We start from the raw sequence: 13,412 nt of genomic DNA on the forward strand, positions 1-13,412 counted from the left end.
GGCTCACCAAAATTGGACTATAGAACATTGGATAAACGTTGCCTGGTCTGATGAGTCTCGAATTTCTGCTTTGACATTCTTATGGTAGGGTCAAAATTTGCCATCAACAACATGAAATCATGGGTCCATCCTGCCTTGCTAATCAATGGTTCAGGCTTGTGGTGGTGGGGTAATGGTGGGGGGATATTTTCTTGGCACACTTTTGGGGCACATTAGCACCAATTGAGCATTGTGTCAACGTCACAGCCTACCTGAGTATTGTTGCTGTCCAGCCCTTCATGATTACAGTGCGCCCATCTTCTGATGGCTACTTCCAGCAGAATAACACGCCATGTCATAAAGCACAAATCATCTTAGAGTAGTTTCTTGAACATGACAATGAGTTCACTGTACTCAAATGGCCTCCGAAGTCACCAGAGCTCAATCCATTTGAGCATCTTTTGGATGTGGGGCAACGGGAGATTCACATCATAGATGAGCAGCTGACAAATCTGCCATGATGCTATAATGTCAATGTGCACCTAAATCTCTGAGGAATATTTCCAATAGCTTGTTGAATCTATGCCCCGACGGATTAATGCAGTTCTAAAGGCAAAAGGGGTCCAACCCGGTACTAGTAAGGTGTGCCTAATAAAGTGGCCAGTGAATGTATACTGCACTCTTGTTTTTTGCATCTAGTTTTTGGTGCAGTAACCTTATAAACAGAGAAACTTTGATTATGGAATAATGTTTTTGTAGGTGGAAATGACATTCCTTATGATGGTATTCATCACATACGAAATAAGATTGGATTGTTTTTAATGACGGAGTATTTAATTAATAACATAATGTGATTGACAATTGAAAAGGAGGGTGGAGGTAGAAAATCGTTTCACACACTGAAACTATTGTTTTGTATCTCTGAAGAATGTGAAATGAAATATAAAGCAATAACTCGATCAGTGCACATCATGATCTTTTGATTATCTGATTATACTATTTTGTAGGGAGTACAGTAGACTATTCAGCACTTCAATAGCTCCTGTATTTAACTGGCTGGTATACAAACTGCTTGTCGCATCGTGTGTTGTTAGGACACACTGCTATATACACATTTTCTTCTTGTGCATTTCTTTTTCGTTTTCTCTGTCAGGAGGACCATGCTCAGCTCAGAGCGAAGTGTGGTTGAGGAATGGCTCTCGGAGTTCAAGGTGAGCAGAATTTAATATGCAATGTTTTTTTTTTTTTTTTTCCCCTTGTAGCTCACTCAAATTAAATTCTTCCTTCCCAAGTGATCTGAGCTCAATGTCCAATTAACCACATTTGCATCTGGAATGTCAGATTTTAATGGAGGAATATTTTCAGCATCAAGTTCATTCAATTCCAGGCCGATTCGGGTTGAGGCAGCTTAGTCATGTCAACCAATGTTTTTTTGTTCTCCTTAGGCGTTACCTGACGAGCAGATCCACCGCTATTCTGGCAGTCTGCGTCTGAAGAAAGCTCTGGTTCCTGCTCTCTATGCTGTTATTCAGGAGCAGCCCAGCAGTGAGGTATAAAGAGGTGTTTGAAGCGCTTCAGGACAGACTCATGTTTTATTGAACTTTGTTACGTGTAGAGGGTTATCTGTCAGATGATGGTTTATTCATTGGTTTGGATTCTTGTGACTTGGTTTTATTGATGCATTCAGCGTTATTATTAGGTCAAATATAAATATTAGATTAATAACTTGCCTTTTTAAAGGAACACTCCACTCTCTTTTTTTTTTTTTTGGAAATAGGCTCATTTTACAACAGCTACAGTTGAGACTTACCATTCTTTAATCCATTCAGCCAATCTCTGGGTGATTTCTAGCTTTAGATTTCAGATTTAGCTTAGTGTAAATCAGAAGTCCCCAACCTTTCTATCACCACAGACCAGTCAATGATTGACAATTTTACCGGTGGGGTTGGAGGGAGGCCATATCTACATCAATATCTGGGCGACCATCAACTGTTTTCTCAAACTATGACAAGCTGACAAAACATTGCTGCAATTCTGATACTAGTTTTATTTATGGAGAAAATAAAAAAGCACTGCAGTGTTTGTGTTATGTGTTTGTTGGAGGTAATTAGTCTACTTAAATATGTGTATTTCAAGTTCTTGTCATGTGATTCACAGTGCGCTCACCAGCATTCAGATTCAACCGATCTCTGGGTCATTTTTAGCTTTAGCTCAGGGTAAATCAGTGGTTTCCAACCTCTTTATCACCGCGAACTGGTCAATGATCGACAATTTTACCACGGAACTGAAAATTTGAGATGTTTTCAACTGGTAGCACCTGAGAGGAAATAACTTAATTTTTGCACGTGGATAAGACACGATTTGTGAACAGCCCCTAAGGCCACCATCATTTGTGCAGTCTCCAGGGCCCGGTTTTTCAAAAGTAATCCACTAGGATTTTGGATAAGGGATTGGATCAAATCTTGAAAATGGATTTTTCAAAAGAAAAAACGGATTACATAATCGGATTAGATCACGTAATCCAATCTTGGTTTTGATCCGGATCAAACCTTTAGTTTGGGTTTTTCACAATCCGGATCACTTTGATCCAAAAAACCTGGATTAAACTGATCCCATCAGAAGGGTGGATTTAGCGTGGATTAGCTTACCCAATTCACCTGTACCGCATGTCTTTGGACTGTGGGGGAAACCGGAGCACCCAGAGGAAACCCACGCGAACGCAGTGAGAACATGCAAACTCCACACAGAAACACCAACTGAGCCACTGCGTCGCCATGATTGGATTCGTCACGGTTAATTAATTGTAAAGGCTTCTTAACACGGCATTTATGCACAGAACAAAACTGCAGCAACTAAACAAAGTTATGGCAACTGTGTGCTAGTTTGTACACCAAGATAATAACCATGCACACTGGACTAACTTTGACTGGGGATTTTAACTAAGGCAAGCTCATCAAGGTTCATTATTTCCAATGGAGGGACGCACATGCAACACAACACAATTGCGCTTTTCAGGCTCACCTAGATAAGATGACGGCTTTTCTAAACGCAGTAATTGCTAACGGTTTGAGGAAGATGCAATTGAAAGTACACAGGTTTGCAAACTCATTTAAAGTTACAAATAATGGCGCTAATGAGAGCGATCATGTGGCGAATGCCAGCCGAGATCAACCGAGTGTTTTCGGAGAGAGTGCTCAAAGACTTGAGCCTGTTTCACATCACAAGCATGAGCAGAGCGTGTTTTTTTGTCATCCATGTTAACAGAGTAGAGTATAGTTTCACCATTGGGTCTATTATGACTAAAAGCACATTGAATTGGCAATTTTACCCAATAAATGCATCAATAATATCCACTGACTTATACATTCATTCGAATAAACTTAAACGATTAAAACGGCAACAAATATTCAGTTGGAACTAAGCTGAAAAGAAAATGAATGAATGAATGAAGGATGTTAATCTATTATATGCATTCACTTAGAAAAAACCTATGCTAGAGCAGTTGGTGGTTCAGTCCCCTGTGGCAACCTGTGATTAATGCGAGACTAAGCTGAAGGAAAATGAATGAATGAATCTGTCTTAAACATGCTCCTTTCTTATGCTTGCCTGTCCTTTTTATTTATTAATGTGGCAGTGCTTGTGTCCCATATTGTCTGTTTCACTTCACATCACTGTTTTGTTTTTGTTTGTTTGCGTCTGCTCTTCTGTAGCTGCTGGCTCCAGTGTGTCATCAGTTGTTTGAGTTGTACCGGAGCTCAGAGGAGGGTTTGCGGCGCTTCACACTGCAGTTCCTGCCTGAACTCATCTGGGTGTACTTGAGTCATTCAGCCAGCAGAGAGCGATACCGCAATGGCTGTGTGGAGGCCCTGCTGTTGGGGATCTATAACCTGGTGAGAGAACGATGACGGTACTTGCGTTAGCTTTCATTTCCTGAAAAACATGTCTTTTAATTGACATGCGCATTGTGTATGCCTTGTGCTGCAGGAAATTGTGGACGGTAAAGGATATAGCAAGCTGCTGTCATTCACCATCCCTTCCCTTTCCAAGCCTTCAATATACCATGAGGTATGAAGAAACATACAAACACCCTTTAATCTCATCTTTATTGGATGTCAGAGATACTGGGGATATCAGAATGTTCTGGTTTTGTTATGTTACAGTATTATTTATTAGAAAGTTATGTAATGTAGAATTTTTTATTTTTTTTTGGTGTTCTTAGATATAATAAACATTAGTGGTGCTCGTGGAAAACAGGTTAGACTTTTCTATCTGTAGCAAGGACCCAGTCTAAGCAAAGGGGGATCGGCTTTCACTGTTATCGCCCCAAAATGCTGGCACAAGCATTAGACATGCTCCAACTTTACTTTGTTTTATTTTATTTTAATTTTATTTTTACATTTTTCAGAATGAGTTGTATACACAGCACTGAGTTGAACATAAAGTATTTGTAAGGGAAAAAACGGACATTCCTAAAGACAATGAAAGTACGTTCCGATACTATTATTGCATTTTGGACATTTAGGTGAAACTATTATTTTTGTTTGGGAATATATAAGCAGTACAATATTAAATTGCATTTCTTTAAATCTGTTGCAGACTAAAACATTCAAGTGTAGTCAGATAATATCATCCCACACGTTTTCATCAATGTCGCATTTTCAGTTCTTACTCCATCTTCTGCAATGAAATCAGATTGCCTGCTTTATACTGGTTTATCATGGAGTAAAACTTAAATATAAAGTGCTTAACTTCACTATTCTTAAGAATAAACTGATCCAAAAAGAAATCAGAGCTATTCAAGGTAAGACTGCCGTGTCTAGTATGAACAAAATTATCTTGTTTTCTCTGCAGATATTTAAAGATCTTTTTTAGGCATATTATGCTTTAAATGTAACTCCTCAAATGAAATCATATTATTATGGAAGAGATCATATATCCTGGATATTCTCAAATTAATCCAGCTATTAAATTGAGAGCCCATAAAAATATGGTAAACCTTTCTGTTACTGGTCATTGTGGATAGAATGGGCAGATTTTGATTGTACTTGGGAAATATTCTGATCTGCAACCATGTTTTGATAGCTCTGACAATGAGTGTTTTTTTTTTTTTACCTTGTCAGGAATTGGGTTTTCTGGTCAAGTAAACTGGGTTACAAAACTCTTGTTCAATATCCACCCACAGAGCATCTTCAGATTTACGTTCCCAGTCTAGAAAGATTCTAGCCTGTATTACCCATACAGTATATAATATTTAAACTTGTTTTTAAAAACCTTCTGAAGTTTCATATTTGTCCTTGAGCATTTGAGCCTTTGTAATGTTGAGGGCTTTGACCTATGTTTTAGTTGTTACGTATGTGTTGTGTGATTTTAATTAGTATTGATTGTGTTCAGCACTTTGGGCAACGTTGTGTTGTAAAAGTGTGCTTTTTAAATAAACTGCTACTACTAGATTGCTAAGATTTCCTGGATTTTCTGGAAGTTGATTAGTTATTAGATGGTTTTTAAGGTGCACTAAGTGAATTTTGCTAAACAATGTTAATATTTAAAACAATCATGTGCCTTCCCCAACATGTCCCCAACATGACCTTTTTTCAATCTCTTTTTTTTTTTTTTTCAAAATGCAATTTCAAAATGCGCCTTTAATCCAGCTCTTGGGTTATGCTAAAAATATGAGGACGACTGTTATGATTGAAACGCATTATATTTCAGTTGTTTCACATGTACTTACTTATCATAGTCATTACATGAACTTGGACAAAATAACTAGGTACTATCTCTTAACCTAACCTTAACCCATGAATTACCCTAAATAACCCATTTATTTTTTAAGTAAGTTCATTTTACTGTAAGTACAGAGTAAGTACATATACTTTATAATATGGCATAAGGTCAAGTATATATTTTTGCCATATATTTTCACTAAATCATTGAGTGTGTGTATATGTTTCCCAGTACCAGGTTGCAGCTGGAAGGGCATCCGCTGTGTAAAACATATTCTAGATAAGTTGGCTGTTCATTCCACTGTGGCGTCCCTTGATGAATAAAGGGACTAAGCCGAAGTAAAATGAATGAATGAATTTTCACTCAATACAAAAATCTAATTAAAAAAAGAAAAAAACAGTTAAAGGGGTAGTTCATCCTAAAGTGAAAATTCTGTCATTATTTGCTTAACCTCATGTTGTCCCGTTCACCTAATACTTTTATCTATGGAAGACAATGAAAGATATTTCAATTCAAGTCTGAATTTGAAGTCTTAAATCGCAAGTCTTCAAAAATGAGGGGTAGGTTTGGGACAGGGGTGTCCAAACTCTGTCCTGGAGGGCTGATGTCCTGCAAAGTTTTGTTCCAACCCCAATCAGACACAGCTGGGCTAGCTAATCAATAGGGCTAGCTGGACTAGCTAATCTTATTAGGCTTTCTGGAAACATCCATGCAGGCATGATTAGGCAAGTTGGAGCTAAAATCTGCAGGACACTGGCACTCCAGGATTGAGTTTGGACACCCCTGGTTTAGGGTTATTGAAATCTTCAGTTGAATACATTTCGGCTGATCTGTCATGATAATCTTGACATCTTAAACACTAGTACTTTAGATATTCTTTAGATGGCAATATAACACTAAAATAACAAAATATATTTCAAAATATACTTCAAATCTGCTTTTTAATAATGAATTAAATGGGTCAAATTAAATAGCCAATTGAAAATGTAAGCTGTTAAAAACCATCGGTTAACTACAAACTATCTTTACAGGAAATTAAAAAGGTATCTTTTCTGTTTTGTTTTGTTTTTTCCTCAAAAGTGTTTTTATTGCTCATGTTAGATATGAAACATGTAGTACACATAGCTTTTTCTTTTTTCTCACACAACAAACAAACAAAACATGTCGTGCACACATACATTTAGGTTCTATAAGAATAAATGAATGATATTAAAATTAAATACAAATAAATATTAATAGGATATTTTACTCGTCTATATAAAAGTAAAAAGAAAATAATAAAAAATAAAGGTTCTTCTCCTAAATTAACGGAAGTCTCCATCTTCTTTATGTGATCTAAAACAAATTGCCAAGTGACAATCTATGATCCGTACAACCTCTTACAGTATATCATATTTTTTCAGGTCAGGTGGTGTAGAAGTTCCATAAGCCATTGCTTAAAGGTTGGAGGAAATTTTTCCTTCCATTTAAGCAATATTAACATTTTAGCTAAAAGCATGGCAAATGCAATCACATTTATCTTACTTTTATTAAAACATAAGGACTGTGGTGTGAGGACAAATATTGGAATCATGACCTCCGTTTCTATAGAAGAATTTAATGCATCAGAGAGAACTTTAAATTTTAGCTGACAGAAAACTTGTATGTTTTGGGCTTGTTCAATATAAGAGATAGTGTAGCTGGCTCAATATTAACTCTGTCACAATTAGGCTCTATATTCGGTTTAATTTAGCTAGTTTCGCTTTGGACCAATGAATAGCAATCTGTGTAGAAAAGGGAATCTTATCTAACGAGATAAATTGATTTGCAACATACATAAGAGCTGGTTTGATATACTCTCCTATTTTTACCAAGCTGATATTTTTCTTGGAGGCCATCTATAAAGTACCCAAAATCCCTCTGAAACTACCCAACAGACCACAAAAACTAGCATAGATGGATTTTAGCAGGATCTGACTCTTATTCACATACTCCGTCAATGAAAACATGACCTCGAGTGAAATCATATTGTGATTTCAAAATTTTGTGAATTGTTATTCATTGTTGTCAATTGTACTACTGCATGAATATTCAATCCTTGGTGGACCTCAAATTAATGAATAAATCCAAATGCTTTTTATGCTACAATGTAGCCATCCAGCCTGGGGTCCATGGCGCTGACTGAAGGAGCCCTGAACCAACATGACCTCATTCGGGTGGTGTACAGCGGTCTGCTGTCTCAGCGAGAGACTTTCACCTCACAGAACAGGTACGCTGCTTGTCAAACTGTGTTTTTTTTAGTACCCCTTCCTTGTGAATATTTCTAGGCGTTTGATTAATCGCACGCTGGACCACTTTATTATGGTGACTCAGCTGCTGCTACTTCCTGCAGATTGAAACGGGCTGTAATGATATCTCAGCATTTTTATTTCATTAAGCCAGTGCTGGAGCTTTATGACAGCAGGATCTGTGCAGAAGTAGTGTGATTTGTTATTACCCGTTCCAGTGTTAGATACACAGCGACAGTCGCTGACTCATAATGTACCGCTGTCTGATTTGTCGATGTAAAACTATGCAGATGTCAGAGGGGTTTTGTGTAACAGCAGTGAGTGTGTGTGTGTGCGTGTGTGTGTGTGTGTTTGCAGGTTTGAGGTGCTGTCATTTCTAATGCTCTGCTACAACTCAGCCGTGGTCTTCATGCCTGCGTCGTCCCACCAATCGGCTTGCAGAATGAGCACACGGTAAGGAGAGTGCACAAATTATCTTTTCGGCTAATGATCCAGGAACATTTCAGCCTGTCTGTTTCTCTTCCTCTAAAGTTTATTGACTGGATTGAATGTATAAATGGATGACTAGGGTAACCCCAACCCATCAATTAAAATAATGCCTGTTCCTCTAGTACAGGGGTGGCCAACCCTGTTCCTGGAGAGCCACCTTCCTGCAGATTTCAGTTGCTACCCATATCAAACACACCTGAACCAATTAATTAGGACCTGAACACCACGTGATAATTTCAGGCAGGTGTGTTTGATATAGGTAGCAACTGAAATCTGCAGGAAGGTGGCTCTCCAGGAACAAGGTTGGCCGCCCCTGCTCTTGTAAAATCATATCAAATGTTTTCCATTCATATTGATGAGGCTGTAATGACACTGAGGTTTCTTCACTGACGTAAATTTTCAATAATCAGGGTGAACACATATAAACTGTTTTTTTTTTTGTTTTTTGTTTTTTTTGGGAAATTTTATGTTTTTTATTTGTATTTATTTAATATAACATTTAATAATTTAATATAATATTTATGAATAAACTGCAATTAAAATTAAATGAAAGCTTCGTCAAAACAAAGAGCATACACCTCAGGAAAAGAGACTAAGTACTGGAGACAATGTGGGTTTCAGGAACCTAGTCAAAGGCACATTTTTTTGGGAATGTCCTGTAATAAAACAATTTTGGGTGGTTGTACTTAGAGTAATAATAAACATACTTAATTTTAAACTACCCTTTCAATTCATGGGTATTTATTTTGGAAGCTTTGGTATCCAAATAAATAAATCTGAAAAACACTTACTTAATATTTTAATAATCACAGCCAATAAAGCAATTACAAGACACTGGTTACATTACGAGTCCACAACAATCCAAGTATGGCTAGAAATAGTATATGATATTAATGTGAAGGAAAAAAATTACATTCTTCCTTTTCTATAATTAACCTATTTAGAAATATCTGGTCCAAGTGGACTGAATACATTAGGTAGCTTCATCCAATCTTTGTCGAAATATAAAAATATTACTACCTAATTCCCATCTACAGAACAAACATTTTTCAATTTACGACACATTGCACTCCTCTCTTAATCCTCTCTTTAGAGTAGGAATTTACAGAATAATAACAAAATTTGAGCGAATAAATAAAGAAACATTGTTATTTAGATATGATTTATGTTACCATTTTATTGTTACTGTTATTTTCACATATTTTATTAAACTTTTGTTTTGTATTGTGTTCTGTTACTTTATACTCTGTATAAAAGAAAAATGTTTAGCAGTGGGAAATGTACACTCTCTTAAGTGAAATCATTGTACTATAAATAAAAAATAAATAAAATGTAATGAAAGCTCTCCCTATATTGAACACTAATGTTTGTAATTGAAGCTAATTTGCAGCACAAAAACTTAAATTACTATATATTACAAAAACTGACTACAGGTTTGTTGATTTATTAATATCAACCAAGATTTATATTTAGTGGCTTTAAAAACAATGATCACAACTTGCAATAGATTTTAAGTAGTCCAGCAATGAATTTCCAAGTTTAAGTGAGAGAACAGTGATGTTTTGCAATGTATAACCCTCTGTTTCAACTGTGTTTAGTGTATCAACTTTATTAAATAACAATAATATTTGGCTCCATATTTAACTACTCTTAAAAAAAAAAACGACATTTCTGAGTGCTAATTGTAGTATTCTGTTATGCTAAATAGCCTAATAAATAGTAGCCATCCTCTGGGTGCTCCAAGTTCTCCCACACTCCAAAGACATGCGATATAGGTGAATTGAGTAAAGTAAATTGTGTGTGTGTGTGTGTGTGTGTGTGTGTGTGTGTGTGTGTGTGTGTGTGTGTGTGTGTGTGTGTGTGTGTGTGTGTGTGTGTGTGTGTGTGTGTGTGTGTGTGTGTGTGTGTGTGTGTGTGTGTGTGTGTGTGTGTGTGTGTGTGTGTGTGTGTGTGTGTGTGTGTGTGTGTGTGTGTGTGTGTGTGTGTGTGTGTGTGTGTGTGTGTGTGTGTGTGCGCGCGCGCGCGGGTGTTTCCCAATACTGGGTTGAGGGTGGAAGGGCTTCCGATGTCTAAAACATATGCTGCAATAGCTGGTGGTTCATTCTGCTGTGGTGACCTCTGAATTGAAGACTAATGTGAAAATGAATTAATAAAATAGTAGTCATGTCATAGTATGTTCTGAAGAACAAAATTTACATCCAATCACATTTTGCACATAAATGGAGGAGGGCCCTGTGCTGTCTGCCATTAAACCAGTTTCAGTGTCAGTGATAGTAAGATTTCATGATATGAAGGTGAATGGAAAAGTAATTGTGTTACAGTTATTGGAAGATAAAACATAAATGAACACTTAAAAGTATGTTTATAGAAATCTTTCACATCTGAGATCATCTCTGTATCAGTGTTTTAACCTAGAATGATGTCAATAAAAAAATTTGTGAATCACTTAGCATGTTACATTTACCTCATAGTAGTTAGTTAATGTCCACAACTCTTGTTAATGTGGGGAAAAAAGAAGAACAGACCTCTAATCGGCTTAAAAAATGGAGAATGTGTGAGATGTCTTTTCTGCTAATGATCCACTAACATTGCTGTCTCTGTATCTCTCTCTTTCTCTGAACCTTCTTGCTGGAACGGGCAGAGATGGAATGATTAAATGGATTAAATGGAATATTGATTTCGAGAGAGAGAGAGAGCGAAGGATTTCTGTGTCGGGTCACGGCATTAGCATAAAGACCTCCAAATAAACATGTCATTAGAGATTTTCTCAGAATCTGTCTTTGTGCTTTAGGCTGTGTGTGAGCGGATACCCACGACAGCAGATGAAGTCCTGGAAGGAGCCTTGTAACCGTGTGCGGTTGGAGCCAGAGTTTATGGTGCAGATGCTGAGTGCCGTTTACTATGCCATGTATGTTTGCTGAACTCTACCTTCTATTATACATGTAAAATTATTGCTATTTTGTTTGTCACATACCATTTTAATACGATTTAGTACTTGATGTAGATGTTGGATAATTTTAGAAGAATCCTTAAAGGGATAGTTCACCCAAAAACAAGGGCATAGCAGACATTGTTAAAGTGGGGGGACAGCTGTATGAGATCCAAAAGTTTACGTTAAATAATTATTATTCACTTGTTTCTAAATGGTCTGTCTCTAAAAGTGAGGGGGACATATCAACGCCAACCCCCCCCCGCTACGCCCCTGCCCAAAAATGAACATTCTGTCATCATTTACTTTCCTTCCACTTGTTTCATACATGGGTGGCACGGTGGATCAGTGGTTAGCTCTGATGCCTCACAACAAGAAGGTCGCCAGTTTGAGTCCTGGCTTGGCTAGTTGGCATTTTTGTGTTGAGTTTGCATGTTCTCCTCGTGTTGGCGTGGGTTTCCTCCGGGTGCTCCGGTTTCCCCCCCACAGTCCAAAGACGTGCTATAAGGGAATCAGATTAACTAAATTGCCCTCTGGTGTATGAGTGTGTGTGTGTAAATGTGAGAATGTATGGATGTTTCCCAGCATTGGGTTGCGGCTGGAAGCTCATCTGCTGTGTAAAACATATGCTGGAATAGTTGGTGGTTCATTCCTCTGTGGTGACCCATGATAAATAAGGGAATAAGCTGAAGGAAAATGAATGAATGAATGTTTCAAACATCTTTGAATTTTTGAACACAAAGGAAGATATTTTGAAGAATGTTGTAAACTGGTAGTCATTGACATGCTTAGTAGGGAAATAATACTTTGTAAGTCAACGCCTACCAGTTTCAAACATTGCTAGAAATATTTTAATTTGTCTTCAACAGGAAAAACTAAATTCATTAAAGATTTGGAAACACTTGGCGTCAACAAATGGCGAGTCAGTGTTTATTTTTGGGTGAATGCACTGATAAATAATTTACACTTAAATTACATTGTTATTTTTCACACTACTTGACAAAAATGATTGTTTACATTGTTTTGAGGAGAGGTGCTCTTATTTTATTTCTCTTTTTGTATGATTTAGTTTTTCTAACATAAAAACATATACCGCTTTGATCGGTTTGCAGAAATATAACATCAAAGCTAATTCCACATTTTAATAATTTTGTTAGAAAAAAAATTGAATATTGAAATTGTCTGTTTATCTTTATAAACACACCCTAAATTTTTTTTTAACTAATAAGCAGCAACAATTATGTTTAAAAGAAATATTTCATGAGCATTAAATCAGCATATTAAAATGATTTATTAGAATTAAATAATAAAAAAAAAAACTGAAAAATTAATCACATCCTAAATAAAAGTTTGTATTGACATCATTTAAGTGTGATCACTCAGTATATTTACTATGTGCGTATATAAATACACATGTACATGCATATATCTGAGAAAATGTTTATTTATATTTAGATTGAACATGTATGTGTATATGAGAAGTTATATATGTATAGAAATATCTATACGACAAAATTGTCTTGTATAGTTTGGTTTCTATGTATGCTTGTGTATCACGTGCATATGTATAATTAATTGCGCATAAATTATGTTGAAACAAACTTTTATTTTGGTTCTGATTTAATCACGGTTATTCTGTGCCCAGCACACAAAAACACTGAAAATTCAACATTGTCATCACTGAAATTCATAAAATGTTCTAATATATTAACACATTGATTTATAAATTGTAATAATATTCCAACATTTTCATTTAAAAAAAAATTTTTAATGCAGACTTAGTGAGCACAAGAACATAAGTGTATTAGCTCCATTTCAATGTTCTGGGCTAATTTTGCATTAGAAAATACTGTGTTTTTGAATAGAATTGAGTCCGATGAATAGTTAATAATGATCTCATCTTCGCTCCAGTTATAATGGCCAGTGGGACCTGGGGAGAGAAGCTTTGGATGACATCCTCTACCGAGCACAGCTAGACCTCCATGCCCAACCATTACTGGTAAAAGTCATCAGCTGTCTGCACACCA

The 13,412-nt window shown here is 36.5% G+C and overlaps 1 protein-coding gene and 1 long non-coding RNA gene across 3 annotated transcripts in view; one reads left to right on the forward strand and one right to left on the reverse strand.

Moving 5' to 3' along the window:
* Positions 1 to 13,412, reverse strand: part of LOC137496713 (uncharacterized) — a 473,958-nt gene that overhangs the window by 100,371 nt on the left and 360,175 nt on the right. The gene's annotated exons all lie outside the window — the stretch shown is intronic.
* The window catches only part of LOC100534965 (hyccin 2), a 48,085-nt gene that overhangs the window by 20,697 nt on the left and 13,976 nt on the right, over positions 1 to 13,412 (forward strand). For both annotated transcript variants that reach the window (NM_001446876.1, NM_001446877.1), the window contains exons 3-10: positions 1,133 to 1,190; positions 1,425 to 1,529; positions 3,690 to 3,869; positions 3,964 to 4,044; positions 7,833 to 7,948; positions 8,325 to 8,420; positions 11,248 to 11,364; positions 13,297 to 13,384. In NM_001446876.1, coding sequence (NP_001433805.1) covers positions 1,140 to 1,190; positions 1,425 to 1,529; positions 3,690 to 3,869; positions 3,964 to 4,044; positions 7,833 to 7,948; positions 8,325 to 8,420; positions 11,248 to 11,364; positions 13,297 to 13,384 — 834 coding nt within the window. In that variant the 5' untranslated portion in view covers positions 1,133 to 1,139. The remainder of the gene's footprint in view (positions 1 to 1,132; positions 1,191 to 1,424; positions 1,530 to 3,689; positions 3,870 to 3,963; positions 4,045 to 7,832; positions 7,949 to 8,324; positions 8,421 to 11,247; positions 11,365 to 13,296; positions 13,385 to 13,412) is intronic.

The sequence above is a fragment of the Danio rerio genome, chromosome 11 (assembly GCF_052040795.2).
Source record: "Danio rerio strain M-AB ecotype USA chromosome 11, GRCz13ab, whole genome shotgun sequence".
Classification (NCBI taxonomy): Eukaryota; Metazoa; Chordata; class Actinopteri; order Cypriniformes; family Danionidae; genus Danio; species Danio rerio.